Source organism: Hemitrygon akajei, chromosome 22 (genome assembly GCF_048418815.1).
Source record: "Hemitrygon akajei chromosome 22, sHemAka1.3, whole genome shotgun sequence".
Lineage (NCBI taxonomy): Eukaryota > Metazoa > Chordata > Chondrichthyes > Myliobatiformes > Dasyatidae > Hemitrygon > Hemitrygon akajei.
Window position 1 is genome coordinate 4,341,928 of NC_133145.1, and position 22,595 is coordinate 4,364,522.

Below are 22,595 nucleotides of genomic sequence, written 5' to 3' on the forward strand. Positions count from 1 at the left end.
GACTAATAGTGTTTCACAGGGTTTGGTCAGACCCCAGTGAGCAAAATGGCTCCTTATGGAAACACGTAAAACACACAATCTTGAACTTGGCAGAATTGAAATGTTTTGGCCTATTGATTTTGCAAGCTCATGATTAAGATACAGCGAGGAGTAGGCTGCTTAAGCCACACCACCCACCAACCCCCAATTTAATCCTAGCCTCATCACAGGACAATTTACAAAGACCAATTGCCCTACCAACCGATAAGCCTTTGCACTGTGGGAGGAAACCGGAGCATCTGGGGGATCCCCATGCAGTCACAGGGAGAACAGACAAACGCCTTACAGGTAGCAGCGGGAATGAACTCAGTCACTGGTACTGTAAAGTGTTGTGTTAACCACTATACTATCATGCATTGTGCATTTTGGTATCTGTCAATTAATTGCTCCTTAATTTCATTCTAGTTGAGCATCTGCAAGTTGTGTTCCAATTTTGACTTTAATGATGAATGACGAGCCCCAAACTTTCCCTGTTCAACTACTTTATCTGCCAATTGAAGTAACGTCATAATAATGTTTAAAATGCTGGAGGAACTCAGCAGGTCAGGCAGCATCTACAGAAATGTTTCAAGCCAAGTCAGGTTGGTGTTTCAGGCCAAGACCCTTCATCAGGACTGATCATTATTCATGACCTCTGCCATGATGCTGCTGTTTGTTTGTTTGTGCACCTGACCTTTTTATAATAAAGTTTAAAATACAAATCAGTCATCAAATTGAATGGTGGACCAGGCTCCTGACCTGAAACTGCTGAATGGCCTCTGTTACCCTGTGTATCTCGGATAAAAGCTATCATTGTAAATGTACACATTAAAGATTTGGCTATATTAATGGTGGGCTTCAAACAATGCCACTATTTGTATATGTGTGTTTCCTGCCAGCAGATTAGTAGTGCTGCTAAAGCTAACCATGGGCTAAGCCTAGAGGACTAATTTTAAGCAGGGTGTGGCCCAAGCTAAACATTTCCTCCTCTGATCTTGTGATTAAACATCCTTTAAGCATGTACTTTGTTTTTTCGATAGATGGTACTCAGCAATGTGAAATCTGAAGGCTTCTGAAGTATTAAGTTTGAAAGTTATTTATTTTCCTAGGTGGAAAAAGTAGTGGTATCTTTGGGGCAGCTGGCACTGAAGCACCTGATCTAAAGCAACGGAGAAATCCTCCTGGTGGCAAGACAAGTGGCATCTTTGACACTGTGAAAACGCCTCCCAAAACTCTGGTAAACGAGCGTGATATCACTTGACAAGTTTTGAGATGTGTAACTTTTGCTGCAGATTACCTTAAAGTGCATACTGGGTTGAAGTTGTCTTGGGGCAATTGTACAGTTCTTGACTTTTTACTGAGCCATTTGTCAGGAGTTTTAATCTAATGCAATAGCAGGGGGACTGTGATCTTCACTGTAATTTACTCTGCTGGTAACAGAATTCTCATCTTCCCTGAATACTGCAAATTCAAGTACCGTAGATTCCGGATTTTAAGCCGCTACTTTTTTCCCTCATTTTGAACAGCTTTGAACTTTGCGGCCTTTAATACGGAGCGGCTAATGCATTATTTTTTTTCATGCCGCCTCGTAAACATTTTGCCTCGTAACAGTAGACCAATAAAATTGATGAGTAGTTCACAGAGGTCCAATGAAATTGTACGATAAATCAAGCGCACTTTCACAATTAAATTATTGTAAATCAGTCATTTGTACTCACCCTCATCAACATGGAAAACACTCGAAGCATTGTGCTGCCTTATGGCTGTTATTTAGTTTATAATATTTTCGCTTAGTAATTCATTTTCTAGTTAAAGTTAGAAGAGTTTTAACTATATTTGTTTTCTGTACTACATCGCGGGATGCTATGACGTCACACCCGGTTTCGCGGTGTCTTGTGGGAAAAATGCCGTTTGCGATAAACGGGACGGCGGAGCGAAAACGCTGCTTTTAAGTTAAAGGCGATCAATAACTTTTCCTGGTAGGCTGCAGTATATATATTTTTTACCAGTCGTTAGGAGATATTGGAATGTTGTTCAGTAAAGAAGTATACGCAACGTATATTTAAAAGTAGCCGCGTTACGGGCACGGTTCGAAAAAAAGCATTTGCAATATGTATTTGTTTTTGTTACCATATGGATTTAATTAAAAGTTAAAAAATCCTCACGTGTAATATCTTTCTGTGTAAATATCTCATATTACAACGTGGGACACCTGCGGCCGAAAATCTGGTGCGGCCTTTACAATTAAAAAAATTGATTTTATTTCTAAAATTAGAGCTAGCGGCTTTTAATCAGGTGCGCTCTGTAGTCCGGAATCTACGGTAAGTTGCCATTTCTGAGTGTTACTAAGCAATGTTCAGGATTGATGTTTGTTTCTTTTTGGTTACTATTGTAATGTAGTGCAACTTTTTATGGCTTTTTCTAACACAGGCTGGACCTGAAGACATTAAGACTTCAAAGATGCTTCTCCTTGTTATTAATTTTCCTCTAGAAATGTATGTCATTTTGGTTCGATAACTTCAAGATCATGAGATACTAGATTTTTAAATGATGTTGTAATCCAGGAATATTATTCTTTGGTACCAATGCTGAATACTTGCAATAACTGCACTTCTAGGTTATTCCCGTATGTGAAGTGAGTTGAGATAATTTATTACACAAATCACTGCTCAATTAGATGCTAGTTGTTTGGGTATTTCAATGATCAATCTGATTACAGGATTTTCATTGTCCCATCATTGGCCATGTTTTCAGTGATTGGAATGCAAGCATTAATTTCCATACCAAGCTTCTCCATGTCTTATTTAAGATGCTCTTCAATTGTTTGTAGATTAATTTGTTGCTTGGCGACTTCAGATGCTGGAATCTGTTGTCTAATGTGCTTTTGAATCTACAGTCCAAATGCCTTCAGAAGTTTTATTACATTAAAAAACTAACAATGAAAGCTTTTTGAATTGATAGGAAAAATCATATCAAACTGTGGTAAACCAGATGGTCGATAACCACAAAACTTTAATGACATTAATGCAGAGATTGCATCCATCAGAAAGGTCAGTTTTCTATTCTGAATCAGCACCTAGAACCTAACCCCTTATTTGCTCTGTTCGGTTTTTGGGGTGAGACAGATTTATGTCTGGGTCCGACCAAATGCCGAATACTATCCTTTGCCTCTCTCCTGGCGAGACGCTTGATCCTCCTTAGATGGAGAGATGTTGCCCCGCCCACTCATGTGCAATGGCTTAACGACATTATGGCCTGCTTGGACCTCGAAAAAATTCATTATTCAGTTCTCAATTCGGATTTAAAGTTCCATAAGATCTGGGGGCCTTTTATCGAGTACTTTCATAACCTTCCTCTTGACTAGGGTTTTTTTCCTTTTCGGTCCCTTGCTTTCAGCTCCCTTTTTTTTCTGGTAGTAGGCATTACTATCCTCTGTTGCTAAGTGTATTCACAGTCTGGGAGTTTGACTGTCCGGACTTATACTCTCTATATTGTGTGGTGGCTGGTCTGGAAGTGTTTTTTTTTTCTTGTGCTGTGGGGTTTGGGGAGGACACTAAGCTCACTTGTCTTTAATTTAGGTGCTTTTTTGTTAAATTCTCTTCCTGTGTAGCATATTGTTATTGTATGCTTAACCTTGCTCTGTATTAATGCTCCTCATTGGGATTTGGGGTTTTTAATTTTGTAAAATGTTTTGAAAATCTAATTTTAAAAAAAAAAGTCAGTTTTCCTGGTCTAGTGCAAAAGGGCTCCCAGCCTGGGCTCCATGGGCCCTTCTGCTCGTGGTAGGGGGTTCATGGCGTAAAGGTTGGGTACCTCTGGTCTAGTGTGTTTACACGTGTATGATGAGGGATGATCTGAAGTTAAATAATTTGAAAGTTTGACACATTTCCCTTTGTCATTCAAATCCTGTGTGGCGTACAGGCAATTATAATTGGAATTCTCCTCCCTTAAACAGACAAGTGGCTTGTTTTGGCCAGATGTTTTGTATCAGCCCTCCTACTTTAGAACATCTTGCAATTTTTTGAAAGCAAACTTGGATAAATAGATTATCGTTAAATCCTGCTACCGGCTCATACCCAGTGTGGCCTCAATTAAAATAACACTAGTCTGCTGTTTCAGAAAATGATTGATCTGTCTTGGTACCATTCCTGTAAATCATGCACTGCTTTTGTCAAGTAACACTGGACAACCAAGATTTTGCTTGCATACTTTTGGGTATATCTTGAGGATTTTGGGCTGTTGATCATGAAAATCACTATAATTTCTCTATCACACAATTTTTAAAAAGTGCCTACATTTGTTATTTCATTTCATAATTCAAGTCAGAATAACTGATACCAAAATTAAGGAAGCCATTTTTGTTGGTCCACAAATAAGCAGGTCACCAATGGCAGGCAATTTGAAGAGCTTCTAGTGGGACAGGAGAAAATCACATGGAAGATGTTCAAGGATGTTACTAAAAATTGAGGCAAATACAGAGCACCAAAGTACATGCAACTGGTTGACAAAATGCTTCAAGCATACAAAACCATGAAGTGTAACATGTCACTAAAGACAGATTTTCAGCATTCCATTTAGACTTCTTCCCTGCAAATCTTGGCGGTGTCAGTGACCATAGGGAAAGGTTTCGCCAGGATATTGTGGTCATGGAGAAACAGTATTGGGGTGAATCTATCGATGCGGCAGATTATTGTTGGAGATGTAAGTGAGAAACCTCAGGCACTGAGTAGAAACATCAACAAAATATTTTTAGCTTAGTTTAACTATTGCTAAGTGACAGCACCATTATGTAATTAATGCAGCACTATATTCAATAAAAGTTAATTTCTTGTTTCACCGAATTTCTACTTGATACAAATAGTCTGAAATTATGTTTGTATTTGGCTTAAGTCTCTATCATAAACAAACAAAATTCTGGGGAAGCAACACTTGAAAAAAATTGTTGTCCAGTGTAAATGGTTATATTTAGCCAGTGTAAATTAAATTAACCAATATTAGTTTGTTACATTTACATTGGTTACATAATATATATTGCTGTACCAGTTCATTTGTCATTTTCCTCAGTAGGGTTAGGCACATGGTCTAGTGTTTTGAGTCTCCATGTGGAAGTGGGTACAATTTGAGTGGTCTGTTTAAACTATTATGTACAAAAAAAACCAGGCCAGTTTTGGTTTGTTACACACGCAAAACGCTGGAAGAACTCAACAGGCCAAGCAGCATCTATTTGGGGGGGCGGGGGGGAATGTTGGTGGAGAAAGTACAGCTGAAGTTTCGGGTTGAAACCTACCAAAGGGTTTTGGCCTGAAACATCTGCTGTACTTTTCCACAGAGGCTGCCTGGTTTGCTGAGTCCCTCCAGTGTTTTGTGTGTTGCTCACATTTCCAGTATCTGCAGATTTTCTCTTGTTTGATGGTTTGTTGATTGTTGGCAGGTTATTTCACTGGGGAGATAGATGTGGGTGACTTTGATTTCCGATAGTTGCATGGCAATGGTTGAACAGTGCAGGGTTATTATAGATACCATGGTGTTTTAGTCATCTATCTGAGAATTGAACATGTGATTAATGTCACTGTTCGCATTTCATTTTTTTTAAAGCAAACATTTAAATGATTTTCATGAAGGTTAATTATTTGACAAAATATCTTCAAATGTGAATCCAGTTATCTTCTAGCATAGATGTAGGATAACCTGTGGATGTGGTGGATTTGGTTTAAAAATTTGTTTAAATCCCTCAAGCAGTGTAAAGTGTGGATGCGGTAATTTAAAATTGGAAATTGACAGACAGGAAGCAGCAACAAGAAGTGTTCCAGTTTGGGAATGACAGGTGTGATTAGAACTTTCTTTCAATTATTTTGATGAAAGAGAAATGCAGTACAGTATTGAAATTCACATCCTTGCACAATTTGTTTTCTGTAGTTTCTTGAAATTTCATCGGGCAAATTTGTACTCTGGAAACTTCCATAAATGGCAGTTTTAAATGACGAATGTTTTTCCTGTTTGAGGGATAACTGATATATCTCGGACAGCTCAATGATTTATAAAACCTGATCTTTAATTTCATCCAGAGAAATGTTTCCTTGGTATTTCAATGTCTCAGTACACTTGATTGGATTGGATGTTAATTAAACATCTCCTCAGTTGACTGGCCCATTTGGATAGAAAGCAGATGAAATTTCATAGTTTACAAAAACTCTCTTTATGGTGTAACATCCAAGTGTTTTTGGGGGGGGGGGGGGGGTTAGGAATCACATCCTTTAGTCTGAAAAATCTGCCATTCTATTCAAGTTTAATTATCATTCAACCTTAAGTGAATACAGCCAAATGAAACATTGTTCCTCTGGGGCCAGGTAGACAACACATTGCCAATAGCACATTGAAGTCCCTAGCATGCCATATCATTAGTTCAACTGTAATAGCGAGGTGGCCAAAGCTTACTGCATATTGTATAGTGGATCCTTTTATTGGACCATCCAGAACATTTAGAGAAATTGTATGCATTTCTGCATCGTATCTGCAACGCCTAAACCGTGCACCTTTTTCCTCCATAAGGCACATGTGCAACATTGTATTTTTTCAGTAGTCTGTAGTATCTTGCTGTTTTTATTCATGCACCTGGCTCTTTTGTCCAAATATTCCCATTTTATAAACAATGCTGACTGTTAATTAGCCGGGCTCTCCGGGTGAAATTACATTTTATTTTGGACCACAAGCCTTTTTCCCCCTGTACTCTGCATTGTATCCTGTTGAGTAGTGGTAATTTTCTATTAATTTTTGTCCACTTATTGCAAAACAATGCACACAATACACCAGGCCATCTTTTCAAACCATTCCATTTCCACATTTGTTCTGTGACAATCAAGGCTAAGTATCCTTGGCGTACCTTTTTACATTGGTCGTGGTTTTCACTTATATTCCTGTTTCCTGTTACCTGCTTGATTTTTTCTTTATGCTTTTCCTTGTACATTTAATATAAAGCATCTAGTAGTGCAGAGAGCTCTTGCTGAATGCCTGCTTCAGCCTGGGCATCTTTGCTTATTCATCTATATTAAGTCACTTTTCTCAAAGTATGTATTTACATTTGTTTAAATATCTCCACCTTTTGATATTATGAACTCTAATTGAAGTATCTTTATTACCTCACTTCATTTCCAGGATGAGACTCTTCACTATCTCTTGGACAAGTTATGAAAATGCTGTAATCTTCATGTATATCATTCTGTCTCTATAATTAACCTTGTTCCTACAATTTTATAATTAATATGATGCTTCAAGTATCAGCTCACTTGGTTGTGCAGATTCCAGACACAGGAGTAATGTTCAAAGTAAATTTATTATCAAAGTACATCTCGGCATATACAATCCTGAGATTCGTTTTCTTGTGGGCATACTCAATATATAGAATAACAACCAAAATAGAATCAATGAAAGGCTGCATCAACTCGGGTGTTCAACAAGTGTGCAAGTACAAAAATAATAAATATTGGGAACATGAGATGAGTCCTTGAAAGCGAGTCTGTAGGTTGTGGGACCAGTTTCAATGATGGAGCAAGTGAAGTTATCACCTTTTAGTTTGAGCCTGATAGTTGAGTGGTAATAACTGTTCCTGAACCTGGTGGTGAGCCCTGAGGCTACTGTACCTGATGGCAGTAGTGAGAGGAGAACATGACGGGTAGTTGGTATCCCTGATGATGCTGCTTTCCTGTGGTAAAGCTTCATGTAGATATGATGAATGGTTGGGAGGGCTTCACCAGTGATGGACTGTGCTGTACCACTTGTAGGATTTTCCATTCATGGGCACTGGTGTTTCCAGGCTGTGGTGCAGCCAGTGCATGTACATTCCACCACAGATCTATCAAAGTTTGTCGAAGTTTTAGATGTCATGTCAAATCTTTGCAGACTGAAGGAGGAAGAGGCTTTGTCATGCTTTTTTTGTAATTGCATGTATCTGCTGTGTCTAGGACCAGTCTTCTGAAATGAAAACACTGAGGAATTAAAGTTACTGACCCCGTCCACCTCTGATCCTCTAATGAGGACTGACTTGTGGATCTCTGGTTTTCCTCCACCTGTAATCAATAATCAACTCCTTGCTCTTGCTGACATTGAATAAGAGGTTGTTGTGACACCACTGAGCAGATTTTTTTTAAATTTTTAAAAAAAAATTCCAATCTCTCCTATATCTCTCTATTGCAGGTGTTGTCTTTTGAGACTTTGAACTAAACATTGATAACTTGCATTAAAATATGGTAAACAGTCTGCAGATACTGGAAATCAAAAGCAATACACATAATGCTGAATGAGCTCAGCAGGTCAGGCAGTATCTGTGGAAATGAATAAACAGTTGATATTTTGGACCGAGATCCTCCTTCAGGGCAGCAAAGAAAAAGGGAAGATGCCAGAGTAAAAAGATGGGAGGAGGGATTGGAGTCTAGCTGAAGGTAATGGGTAGAGCCAAGTGGGTGGGAAAGGTAAGGAAGGAATCTGATGGAAAGGGAAGGAGGAAGGGACCTGGGGAAGTGATAGGTGAGAAGAGGGGATGGGGAGGGAAATATTTTTAACCGGGGATATTGATATTCATATACAGTAATTCTGGAAAGGTGTAAGTATTTATTTAGAATGGAATTTTCTTTTGTAGTGTTATGGTCAATTGTACCAGTCCTGTTGAAAATTGAATTAATGTCATTTGGATTTCTGGTTTGTTTTCTTTGGTACTGGGAAAACTTTACTCACATTTGGCCCTGATTAGGTGAACTGGCTCTTTCCATATTTCCCCTTGCATAAATTTTATTGCAGTGTCTTAAATTTGTAGCATTTGAGGACTCCACATTGCATAGACCTGGATCATCATCTGCAGTATGTAGTGTTCACATTTGTCATTTCTCCCACAGCCTCTTGGGTGGGCTTGTAAATTTATTTCATTACTTAAAAGTGAGAGTTTGTTCATGATACTTGTTAGAAATTCATTGTTGCCCACATGGTGGGTTTTTTTGTTGAAAATTGTGACATTAAGGTTAATAACATTGTTTTCTCACTTAGGATATTGCAACTGGGGAAAGTGAAAATAGCCCAGGTTCCTGTAAGTATGATTCTAAATTAACAGTGAGCTTTCTGTATGTTCCTTATGCTTCTTTCTAAGAATGAAAACAAGCCTTGAGGTTGATGTTAAACTTTAACTTGGTATTAAAAAAATTAAAATATTCCACAGTTCATGCAGATTCACTGCATGAAGTTGATGTTTCTGTTTAATGACTTATCAGAACAGCCTTGATGAAAATGCATCAGCCTGGAATGATGAATTTTCTCTGCTGACAGACCACCTTGTATTCTGAGCAACAGTGCTGGAGGAACTCTGGCCAGGCAGTGTCTGTGGAAATGAATAAACCGTCGATGTTTTGGGCCGAGACCTTTAAGATGTTTGTAATTTTCAGCATCTGCAGACTTTCATGCTTGTTTTCTGAACTTGCTTTGTTTTAACTTCGAATATACAGCTTCAGTAATTTACTCTTTTCACAGATGTGATTTACTTATAAATTTCAACCATGGTCCTAATTATAGCAAATTTGCGAGCAAGATCAATTTAGTTTTGCTCAAGTCAGCAGTAATTTACTGAAGTATGCATGTGCATGAGCTGATGCTGCTGTTAACAACCTGAACTGAGACTTTGTACATTTAATACAGTTTTATTTTGCCTAACAAGGGGTATTTTTCTGATTTAAGTGGGTCTTCAGGTATGTATAGTTGGTGTATATTACTTTAACTGTATTGGTTCTGTTCCAGTCTCTGTATTGTGAATTTTCAGTTGGTAATTTGTAAACAGCACTGTCCCTTAATCTTCTGTTGTAGTGATGATAACTGAATCTAAAATGGCTCACGAAAGGCCTTTATTCTCTTCCGGAGTTCATGGAGGTAAAAATGCCTTCAGTATTGGTTTTTAGACAAAGTATTACTATTTATACAAAACTTCTACCTTTTTAGATTAACTAAATTTAAAGGAAGTCTGCTCTGCCATTACTTCATGGCTGATTTATTATCCCTCTCAACCCTATTCTCCTGTCTTCTCCACATAACTCTTGATGCAATTACCAATCAAGAGCCTATCAAACTGCTTTAAATATACCCAATGACTTGGCTCCACAGCTATCTGTGGCAATGAATTCCACAGGTTCATCACCTTTAGCTAAAGAAATTCCTCCTCATCTCTGTTCTAAAGGGATAGCCTTCTATTCTGGGCTGTGCCCTCTGGTCCTAGACTCCCCCACCATAAGAAACATCTAGGCCTTTCAATATTTGATAGGTTTCAGTGAGATCTTCCCCCCCCCCCCCCCCCCCAATTATTCGAAACTCCAAGTACAGGCCCAGAGTACTGGCTCTCGAGATGAATGCTAGCATGTATTTGCCTTCCTTACCATCAACTCAACCTGCAAGTTAACCTTTGTAAAATCCTGCACAAGGACTCCCAAGAACCTTTGCACCTCTGACTTCTAAATTTTCTCCCAATTTAGAAAACAGTCTATGCCTAATTAGGGTTGGGGCCAATGCATGGAATAATGTACTTCCTGTGATTGTTGGCAGGTTATTCCACAGGAAGGTCAAAATGCGCCTGATTACCTTCATTGTGGGTAGCCAGATTCAGATTCGTTACAGATTACACTCAAACACTAGGGTACAATGGAATTCCTTATGTGAAGCCTGCAAAGTAAACAGTGTACATAGTAATAAAGACAGTGAGCTCGATGATGAAAAATATAGTAGCGCAAAATGAGCTAATGCTACAGTGACAGGAAGGGGTAGAATTATGGGTTTGAGATCTTGATAAGGGATAGGGATGTGAAAAAGGTGATTTCAGAGGCAGACTGTTTCTCAATGTCCACATATAAATGTGGCTAAACAGAGTGCAGTTTTATTATAGTTGAGGTGTATTAGGCAACTTTGAGAATTAAATCTGAGTTTTGGAGCTGTTCCTTTGCAACAAGAAATGCAAGTTGAGTTTGGCCGTCACATGGTGGATTTTACAGGGAATGCTGGTGGTTTCTGTGCATTGTGTGGCTGCTTGCTAGTAAAAGGATCCTAATGAGTACTGAAGATTTAGAAGAATATGTATCAATGAGTGCAGCGGTTGCTCAGGGCTCATTTCCTGGACGTGCCTTGCAGCTTCTGAGCATACAGCATGCTTCAGCTGAAAATACTGAAACCAGTTTTCCAGTTTGCTATTCTGTATAGGCTTTGGGGTGTAGCAATAGCCATTCAATACTTGCCTTATTTCCTTTAAGGGGAAGGATTTTTAAAAATGGTTTCTAATGTCCTGCGACTTGGCTCAATGCAATGCATTTTATTCAACTTGTCTTATGAATTGTATGTGGGTATAGCGGTTAGTATGATGCTATTACAGCTCGGGGCATCGAAGTGCGTGGGTTTCCTCTGGGTGCTCTGGTTTTCTCCCGATTTCCAAAGATCTACTGGTCAGTAGGTTAATAGGTCATTGTAAATTGTCTTGTGTTTAGGCTAGGGTTAAATAGGTGGGTTGGGCAATGTGGCTTGTTGGTCAGGGAGAGTTTGTTCCATGATGTATCTCTAAATAAAACATAAACTATTCCATGTTTTAAGTTGCTGCAAAAGATTCCATGTCTTTGGTTCCAGTTGCTAGGGCTGTCTTAGAAGCTGTCACAGATACCTTCTGCATTTTTTGAATCATGTTCAGAAAGAATGCTGCTTTGTGATTTTTTTACTTTGCAGAAATTAGTGATCTCTGCTTTAAGAATAATACAGGAATTTTTTAAAAACTGAACTGTTTAGTTTGGATTAAATGTACAAAATTGTCCTAAGGCATACACATTTAGAGTATAGATTGGCTGGTTACTGAATGCTTTACTTGCTAATATTTTGAGCTGTCCAAAAGTTTTCTGGTAATCCTGTGGTGTAGTATTTAACATGAATTCAATTATGCTTTAGCTAACCAACTTAGTGCATTTTTTTTCTGGAGTGTGAGCTTCTTGCCAGGAATGCTGAATGAATGAATTTTCTATTTCTTTGAGCATGCATTTCACTGCCATTTCAGTGCATGGCTGCACTTACATTATTTTTGACGTTTTTGTCTTGTACAACAACCTTCCACACAAATAATGGATTCACAGCAGTTTTGCGTCTGCCGTGATTCCAAGAGTAGTAAATACAAGAAAAAGTGATGTGCTATTAACTTGTTTGTATTGTCTGAATATTGAACATTCTCTCTGACTGCAATGCCAGAATCTGACACTGAATGGCCAGCCTCCACATGGCAGAGTTTATCCATACATTCTCTCCAGGTTTGTCATTTTCAAAGTTAAACAATGATGGGCACCTACTGTCCCAGTTGCTGATTCATTGTAAAACTAAGTGTGTGTAGGAGAAATGTCTGGGCCCTCTCATAAGGTGTCCTGTCATTTTTAATATCAGGCAGGTGCAGTTCAAGAATGCTTTTTTCATTGTATGAGGTATTCACTGTGGTAGTTTGGAGTGCATAATTTTGATTGATGCATTTTGATACCTCTAGGGCTATTGGCTCAACCATAAGAATCTTTAAGGCATTTGAGATGCAAAATTACTGAGCTGTTTGACTGGAGTACATGTTGAAAGTAAAATAAGAAAAGTACAATTGATGTTTAATTTTAAAATAAAATACTAATGAGCCACTTGCCAATTGCAATGAAAAGATGGATTGACTTTTGGAAATATACTTTAGCACTACCTCCTTGCCTAGAGACACAAGAAACCAGATCTGTAATCTAAAACAAAAACATTGTTGGACAGACAGTGGGTCAAACAGTATCTGGGGGATGGAGGGATGGACAGCCATTTTTGTTTTGCCACTTTCTTCACTGTAGGACTAGCTGCTAGTTGGTATTCCTAATAAGTTGTTTCAAAGGATATGTGAACGTTTTTGGAAAAATTAAACATTTTGAATGTATATAAATGTATTTGATTATGTGACTTAAGATGTGGATGGAGCTAAAGTACAGATTGGCTGTGATCTTGGTAGAAAAGCTCAGGACAGAATGACTGCTTCTGTACTTTGTATGCCATTTAACAAAGTGATTTACTGTTTGTTTTTCTCCACGCTGGAAAGATCAGGCTTGCACAGGACTAAAGTGTTGGCCTTTGTACAACAGTTTTTCAATTGGCAGGAATTGGAGCACATCTTCAAGACCAAAATAATTACCACTTGAGGGTGAAAATAAAAAGTTTGGAGGTGAGGGGCATTTTCTGGACCAACAGGAGAATCTGCTACCTTTGAACATGTTAGTTTTCCTATCCAACTCCAGTAGGGTGAAAACTGCATGAAGCAGTTCTAGATGTTGATGCTGTACAGTGAGTGACAAGCTCTGTCTGACTGGAAGTCTCTGAGACCAGTCCTACTGTTGGACACTATGCCCAGGATTAACTGAAAATAAATGTGGAATTGGACCACTCTGCATTTTAGAATCCTCTACCATGCATCAGAAATGGCAAAACCTCTTGGGCTTGTTCTGCTACTTGGTTGAGCTGGCTGTTGACCACTTCTATTTTAATCCTTATTGCCCATAAAGCCTGGATTAACCTGTGACACAAGAATTAATCATCTTGGCCTTGAATATCCTTAAATAGTTTGCAATCTTTTTATCCCCTGATAGTACTAAGAATGAGAAATATTTAAATATCTCATTGTTCCACTGCACTAATTTCCCAAAGTGTTTCCTTGAGGTCAAAATGATATTCCTTGGTATTGTCGTCTTAAGCTCCTGTTATAAGAATATCATAAGAAGTACTGAATCCCAAACTTGGCACATTCCTGCTAAGCAAGTATTTGGATAATTCCAAACAGTAAAATAACTGGTAGAACATCCTCACAAAACAGCTAGCTATTCAAATTGATCTAATTTGCTGCTCTAACAGGCATGTTGACAAAACTATTTGTCTGTGAGGGATGTGTGGAAAGAAGCTTAGAGGAATACCTTAATTTTCAATTTATGATGTCTTGGGATTTGACTTTGAAGCTATTTCTTTGATTTTGAACCCTTTTGGTGGTTTTTGCTGTATTGTGGGAAGGTTGTAATTTTTCATGTGGTTTATATGAATGGTGTACATGAGTAATTGTAAATTTGCTTGGATAATGGGTGAAACCTAGAATTCTGTAAATATTTGGCCAGATTCTAACCACATTCTCAAATTGGTTGCCATTTGCTTCAGAACTGTTTACCTGAAATATTTAATTGAATCGTGAAACTGCTGCTACCTTTGCTAACCAACTTTCTCTCTCCTTTTGTAGTTCGCACTGGCAATTAGGAGTGTCAGGTAACAAATGCATGCACTATACATTAGGACCTATTTTGTGTTCTGCACGTGTGAGAAGAGAGATGGCTGGGCTTTTTTTTAAACTTCCAATTTCCATGAATTAATTGTTTTGTAACCAAGTAAACCTTGTTTTCTGAAATTAAGTAGAATGTCATGGACAATGTGGTCTGCACAGGTCTTGGAATTTGCTTTTAGCTTTGAAACAACAGTTTTATTGTGATGTCATTGGGAAAGCAGGGTGGTTTAATTGCTGGAAACAGTTCAACTATTGTAGGAGAACCATGTTAAATCATCCTGTTTATCACAATGACACAAACACTCAACATCCTGCCTATTAGACAATAGGTGCAGAAGTAGACCATTCGGCCCTTTGAACCTGCACCGCCATTTTGAGATCATGGCTGATCAATTACTATCAATACCCGGTTCCTGCCTTGTCCCCATATCCCTTGATTCCCCTATCCATAAGATACCTTTCTAGCTTCTTCTTGAAAGCATCCAGAGAATTGGCCTCCACTACCTTCTGAGGCAGTGCATTCCAGACCCCCACAACTCTCTGGGAGAAGAAGTTTTTCCTTAACTCTGTCCTAAATGACCTACCCCTTATTCTCAAACCATGCCCTCTGGTACTGGACTCTCCCAGCATCTGGAACATATTTCCTGCCTCTATCTTGTCCAATCCCTTAATAATCTTAATATGTTGCAATCAGATCCCCTCTCAATCTCCTTAATTCCAGCGTGTACAAGCCCAGTCTCTCTAACCTCTCTGCATAAGACAGTCCAGACATCCCAGGAATTAACCTCGTGAATCTACGCTGCACTTCCTCTACAGCCAGGATGTCCTTCCTTAACCCTGGAGACCAAAGCTGTACACAATACTCCAGGTGTGGTCTCACCAGGGCTCTGTACAAATGCAAGAGGATTTAGGGAGGAGGCACAGGAACCTGAGGAGGTGCTGTCAACATTTTAGGATTGGCTTATTTCTTTTCAGTGGTCTGGTTTCTGAACTGTCAATGAGATTACCTTTCTATTCCTCTTTGCACTACACTCGTTTGTAATTTGTAATTTTTGTCTTTGCTGCACTGTTGCTGCAGAAGTGTATGTCAGTGATAAACCTGATTCTGAGCAATATTTACTCCCACTTTGGCTTCGAAGGAGATGGAGGCTAACATGGAGCTGCAGAACTCTTGCATCGATGGTCCAACAGGGCAAGTGGGTGGATTGTTTGAGGTGTGATTTTTGCGGGCTTCATGTGCAGACTTGTTCTCAGTACTATTATGCTTCATGGCCCAGGGACTCTGAGGTATGCTACATTTTGTCACTGTTTTGAGAACATCCTTGAATCTTTACATCTTTCTCTAACGGAGCTTGTTAGTCAGTTGTTTGGTATGTGTATCTGAATGCCATGGACCTTGTGTTTGCTCAAAGTTCAACAAAAAGATGGCATCAGTTTGCAGCGGTTCCTCGTTACTGCAGTTTTCTTTCAACATGTAGTGAACATGAAACCATTAGCTTCAGCCTTGGATGAGACTGGAATTGTTGGCAGAACTCTTCAAATCTTTCTCTAGGCACCATCTCCACAACATTTTTGTTCTTAAATGACCCTGTAACCCAGTATTTCCAGCAGGGATCATTTTGGCCATATTATTTCAAATGTAACACTCCGTTCACCACTTCTAATTTTAGGTTGTTGTAGCTTGGTCTATATAATTTTTTAAAAACCTGTTGTTTTAAAAGTGAATAATACATGGTATTGAAATGTAGCTATGCAACTAAACTTTCATTTTGTATTTTGTAATATGCATTTTGTGTAGCATATAACAAGTTTGGTAGTATTCTGCTCTAATTTGAAAAGTGCTCTTGCTGCTAGCCTTATAGTCTTATTAAGCCAGATCAAGTTTGCTCCTTGTTTTCTTAATGCTCATTGTTAAAATGGAGAGGACACTCCCTGTAGTGGGGGTGAGTCTAGGACCAGCGGGCACAGCCTCTAAATAGAAGGACCTCTCTTTAGAATAGATGAAGAATTTCTTTAGCCAGAGGAATGGTGGAGCAGACCTAATTGGCGGAATGGCCTAATTCTGGACCTATGTTTTATGGTCTTATGGGAATGATAAACAGTACTCCAAACTTCATGATTTGATCTATTTAAAGTTCTACAATTTTGTAGCAGAGATTAGCATGACAAAGCTGATACAGATATGTGAGGGGCTCTTGGAGCTTTCTAAATCGCACTATTAGATAGGTTAATTGGTCATTGTAAACTGTCCCATGATTAGGTTGGGGTTAATTAGCTGTCAGGTATTGCTGAGGTGGCGTGACTTGGAAAAACCAGAAGGGCCTACTCTATACTGTATGTATGAATAAATAAATGTATCACTAGTAAGTTTATTATCTAACTGGGCATTTGTTGCACTCTAGTGGAAAGGGATGTCATGCAAAAAATAATGCCAGGTTATCCACTCTGGTTTCTTTTTTTTGTGTTTTCCCCCTCTTTCAAGTAATTTGTGAATCTGAGGAAGAAAATTAATAATTTTCAAGGGCTCTGCCATAAGATTGAATCACTATACTGTCTCGTACTGCACTCTACCAGTAGTGCACAAAACTGGTGATTCAGTGCACTTAGAAAAGTAACAATAACTACATAATGCTTTGCATTTCATTATTTTTCATTTGATCCATAGTTGCTTCTTGTCTCTAATATAGTGGAACATGATGGATCTGGGGATTTTATCATATTGGGTGTGTTGTTTGTGCAAGTAGGTTAGACATTATTCTTCATAAAAACAAGTGGGGAAGTCAGTTTCACTTTCAAAGGTATTAATGTGTTTCTTTCTGAACTAATTCCTTGGGGAAACGAAGGAAATGATTGTGAAACATCACATTTATCTGTATTTTGCTACATTTGTCAAAATATCAGCAGGTAACTGGACATGTTTATTTCTGTATCTTCTCTACCTTGGTCATCATGGTCCTCAGGAAGCCCATGCATTTCCCTTGAGGGATGCAGTTTTGCTAAAGTTGGCAACGGCATTTCCATGGTAGCCAAAAAACCTTAACAATTTCTGCCTCAGTAAGCCATTTGGTGAGTATATATTTTGAAAAGGTGCTCTGCAGAGCTCTAACTGACCTCCAAATGACCAGCAATTTAAAGTTGGTGAAGCAGTAAACATTCAGCACAATACAGGCCCTTCGGCCCACAAACCTGTGCTGAACATGCCCCTACCTGAGAACTATCTTGGCTTTACCCATAGCCCCCTATTTTTCTAAGTTCCATGTAGTCATCCAGGTGTCTCTTAAAAGACCCTATCGTTTCCACCTCAGCCGCCGGCAGCCCATTCCACGCACTCGCCACTCTCTGCTTTTTAATTAAAGAAAACAACTTACCCCAGACATCTCCTCTGTACCTACTTCCAAGCACCTTAAAACTCTGCCCTCTCTTGCTAGCCATTTCAGCCCTGGGGAAAAGCCTCTGACTATCCACATGATCAATGCCTCTCATTATTTTATACACCTCTATCAGGTCACCTCATCCTCTGTCGCACCAGGGAGAAAAGGCCGAGTTCACTCAACCTATTCTCATAAGGCATGCTCCCCAATCCAGGCAACATCCTTGTAAATCTCCTCTGCACCCTTTCTATGGCTTCCATATCCTTCCTGTAGTGAGGTGACCAGAACTCAGCACAGTACTCCAAGTGGGGTCTGACCAGGGTCCTATATGGCTGCAACATTACCTCTCGTCTCTTAAACTCAATCCCATGATTGATGAAGGCCAATGCACCGTATGCTTTCTTAACCACAGTCAACCTGCGGAGCAGCTTTGAGTGTCATAGAACATAGAATAGTACAGCACATTCAGGCCCTTCGGCCCACAATGTGCCGACCCTCAAACCCCGCCTCTTATATAACCCCCCCCCCCCCCATCTTAAGTTCCTCCATATACCTGTCTAGTAGTCTCTTAAATTTCACTAGTGTATCTGCCTCCACCACTGACTCAGGCAGTGCATTCCACGCACCAACCACTCTCTGAGTGAAAAACCTTCCTATGGACTCTGACCCCAAGATCCCTCTGATCCTCCACACTGCCGAGAGTCTTACCATTAATACTATATTCTGCCATCATATTTGACCTACCACCTCGCACTTTCACCCTGCCCTCAAATTTACCTGGTCTGTTTCTGACACATCCCTCCCCTTTCTTGATCTTTCTGTCTCCATGTCTGGAGATGGCTTATCTACTGATATCTACTATAAGCCTACAGACTCTCACAGCTACCTGGACTATTCCTCTTCCCACCCTGTCTCTTGCAAAAATGCCATCCCCTTCTCGCAATTCCTCCGTCTCTGTCACATCTGCTCTCAGGATGAGGCTTTTCATTCCAGGACGAAGGAGATGTCTTCCTTTTTTAAACAGAGGCTTCCCTTCCTCCACCATTAACTCTGCTCTCAAACGCATCTCTCCCATTTCACACACATCTGCTCTCACCCCATCTGCCCACTACCCCACTTGGTATAGGGTTCCCCTTGTCCTCACTTACCACCCCACCAGCCTCCAGGTCCAACGTATAATTCACCGTAACTTCCGCCACCTCCAACGGGATCCCACTACCAAGCACATCTTTCCCTCCCCCACCTTCTGCTTTTCACAAGGATCGCTCCCTACATGATTCCCTCGTCCATTCGTCCCCCCCCATCCCTTCCCACCGATCTCCCTCCTGGCACTTATCCTTGTCAGCAGAACAAGTGCTACACCTGCCCTTACACTTCCTCCCTCACCACCATTCAGGGCTCCAGACTGTCCTTCCAGGTAAGGTGACACTTCACCTGTGGGTCGGCTGGCGTGGTATACTGCGTCCGGTGCTCCCGGTGTGGCCTTTTGTATATTGGTGAGACCCAACGCAGACTGGGAGACAGTTTCACTGAACACTTACACTCTGTCCGCCAGAAAAAGCAGGATCTCCCAGTGGCCACACATTTTAATTCCACGTCCCATTCCCATTCTGATATGTCTATCCATGGCCTCCTCTACTGTCAACACTCGGGTTGGAGGAACAATACCTTGCATACAGTCTGGGTAGCCTCCAACCTGATGGCATGAACATTGACTTCTCTAACTTCCGTTAATGCCCCTCCCCTTATTTCCCCATCTCTGATATATTTATTCCCCCCTCCTTTTTTCCCTTTTTCCCTCTCTCTGCCCATCATTCTTTGCCTGTTCTCCATCTCCCTCTGGTGCCCCCCCTCCCCCTTTCTTCGTAGGCCTCCTGTCCCATGATTCTTTCCCTTCTCCAGCTCTGTATCCCTTTTGCCAATCACCTTTCCAGCTCTTAGCTTCACCCCATCCCCTCCTGCCTTCTATCATTTCGGATTTCCCCCTCCCCTTCCTACTTTCAAATCTCTTACTATCTTTCAGTTAGTCCTGACGAAGGGTCTCGGCCCGAAATGTCAACAGTGCTTCTTCCTATAGATGCTGCCTGGCCTGCTGTGTTCCACCAGCATTTTGTGTGTTTTGCTTGTGATGTTCTAGCATCTGCAGATTTCATTGTGTTTGCACCTCCCACTTATCTGGGTTGAACTCCATCTGCTACTTCTTAGCCCAGTTTTGCATCCTATCAATGTCCCATTGGAACCTCTGACAACCCTTCACACTATCCACAACACACCCAACCTTTGTGTCATCAGCAAATTTACTAACCCAACCCTCCTTCCTCTTCCAGGTCATTACTCTTCTGTTCTTTACGCAGAGAGTGGTGTGTGTGTCAAATGCTGCTGGAGGTGGATATGATAGGGTCTTTTAAGAGTCTCCTGGATAGGTACATGGAGCTTAGAAAAATAGTGGGTTATGGGTAACCCTGGGTAATTTCTCAAGTACGTACATGTTTGGCACAGCATTGTAGGTTTTCTATGTTAATGGCTCATTGGCCCTCCGTGATGGACGCTTCTCTAACCAGTCCTGAATATTTGCATATGTTCTGATTTAAGTCTTGCCCATTTCATTTTTCTGAGGAATGTGGCTACCTTATTCTGGTTGTATTAAAGTTGTTGCTACATGTGTGCATATCTACAAGTTGTATTGCCATATCCAGTAACTACACCTTCCTTGTGACTGAATTGTCTGAAAAATATGAAAAAGTATTTGTAATTGATGACCAATATGTTCAAAGGTATAACTGCCTCAATAACTCTTCTGGAGAACCCTTTCCTGCTTCATCAATCTGCACAAGTTTGTTGCTTACAATCTCTCTTCTACTTGCCCCTGACATTATGAAACATAATGGTGATATATCAAGAATTTTCTAAAAATTTAGATCTATTCCATTGTAAATCATTACCTAAAATTTATTGTCAAAGAATTTGGTTAAGTGTTATACAGTTTTGAACTGTGCTGATACTTGTATAGAATTATGGAAATTTGCATGTCAGATATTCACCACTGTCATGTCCCTTCTAGGTAAAAAGGTATCTCCTGTTGTCCCATCCTAATCAAACCCACCCTTGGCATACACATCACACCATGTGATAAGGAAGCTCACACCCTGAGCTCAGTGGCATCTGATCAGGTCTGGAGCCTGCCCATATGGTCCCATTCACTTGGGCCATGTATTTGGGTGAGAGTTGTTATCTCCTGTTGTGCTCCAATGTTCTCCATGTAGAATAATTGGTACAGGCAGTCCCCGGGTTACAAACTGCTCCATTCCTGAGTCCATCTTTAAGTCGGATTTGTATGTAAGCTGAACAGGTACATCCGGTATTATTTAGTGTCAAACGTTTGTCTTAGTATATAGTATATATTTTACCTTTCTATGCATATAAAACACTACAATTAAACCACTGCGCTGCTTAGTAATAATTGTAGCTTTCATCGGGGCAGGGCCTTTCACATGCTTCATTATTCTCACTTTATCCTTTAAAATTGTTCCGATTGTTGACCGACTGTAGCCTAAAGCTTTTCCAATGATCGATGGTGTTTCACCTCTTTCCAATCGCTTTATTATTTCCACTTTATTTTCAAACACGATCATTTTCCGTCAATGGAACAGAAAACTGCGGATTTTATGTTCTATCACTGAGCAGCAGTGAACCATCTAATTGGCCTATCAGAGTTCTGTTTAGGAACTAGTTGACTTGATCAGTATTTCTGATCTGGCTATTGTTCACGATCACACTTAATTAAGAAAAATACAGCAGCAGCCGCGAGTGGCAGGTCTTGTGCTGCTCCGGGTCCTAAACTCCACCCGCACTGAGACAGGTTAAATGGGACAAGTGCGGGCGATGTTGACTGGAAAAGGTGGGGGGGTCAGGGTGAATCTTGCTAAGAAATATTTAAGCCAAATACAAAGTTACACACAACAGTGTTAACGGCAAATACTTAAAATGGTGGACAGCGTCGTGATCCGATGGCGGAATGGTGTTCTCCTCCCTCTTCGTAAGTATGAATTGTCTGTAAATAACTCGGACTGCCTGTAATGTATTCCTTGCTAATGAGTCAACATAGCAGCATCCCTAAAAGGTGGGGATATTCTCCTCCGGTCAATGACTTTTATCAAACCCTTAACTTGACATATTAAATTCCTAAGCAGGTATTTTGCATTCTGATATCAGTATGTTATTCGGAGCAGAAGCTGTTCCTTAACAATACATTCCATTCCGTATGGCTCCATCCCCCCGGTCCATTCCATTCATTTTTAACCAATTCTCCCGTCTTTCACCCATTTTGCACAAATCTGGTAATCTTGCCTCAGTCAAATTCCCCATGATAAGCACTACCTTGTGGTATGTCATGGTGGTCACTGAGTTAGGATTGCTGTAAAGCCTGGGGCGGGGGGTGGGTGGGTGTTGAGGTACAGTCGGCAATGTAAGCCTTTCTTTTCCTTTCTGCATTTAGTTCATGTGTCAGCTTTCTAAGGGAAGGTATGTGACTGCAGTTCTGTCCCCGCACTCCTTTCCATTGATTGGTATCAAGCTGATACTATAATTGTACAGTGCATTACATCCCCAGTCTATTATACAGTGCCTATAAAGTATTCACAACTCTCCTGGAAGTTTTCATGTTTTATTGTTTAGCAACATTGAATTGCAGTGGATTTAATTTGGCTTTTTTGACACTGGTCAACAGAAAAGACACTTTTGTGTCAAAGTGAAAACAAATTTCTACAAATTGGTCTAAATTTATTACAATAATTAACTTTGTCAGTATTTACTAGATGTACCTTTGGCAGTAATTACAGCCTTGAGTCTGTGGATAGGTCTCTATTAGCTTTGCACATCTGGGCAGT

At 40.0% G+C, this 22,595-nt stretch overlaps 1 protein-coding gene across 4 annotated transcripts in view; it reads left to right on the plus strand.

Annotated features, from left to right (window-relative positions):
- Nucleotides 1–22,595, plus strand: part of LOC140714942 (jupiter microtubule associated homolog 2-like) — an 81,914-nt gene that overhangs the window by 41,241 nt on the left and 18,078 nt on the right. For 2 of the 4 annotated variants that reach the window (XM_073026627.1, XM_073026628.1), the window contains exons 3-4: nucleotides 1,128–1,255; nucleotides 9,052–9,091. In XM_073026627.1, coding sequence (XP_072882728.1) covers nucleotides 1,128–1,255; nucleotides 9,052–9,091 — 168 coding nt within the window. Of the gene's footprint in view, nucleotides 1–1,127; nucleotides 1,256–9,051; nucleotides 9,092–13,122; nucleotides 13,241–14,296; nucleotides 14,323–22,595 lie in introns of all 4 variants that reach the window. The other 2 variants (XM_073026629.1, XM_073026630.1) reach the window with 2 other exon arrangements.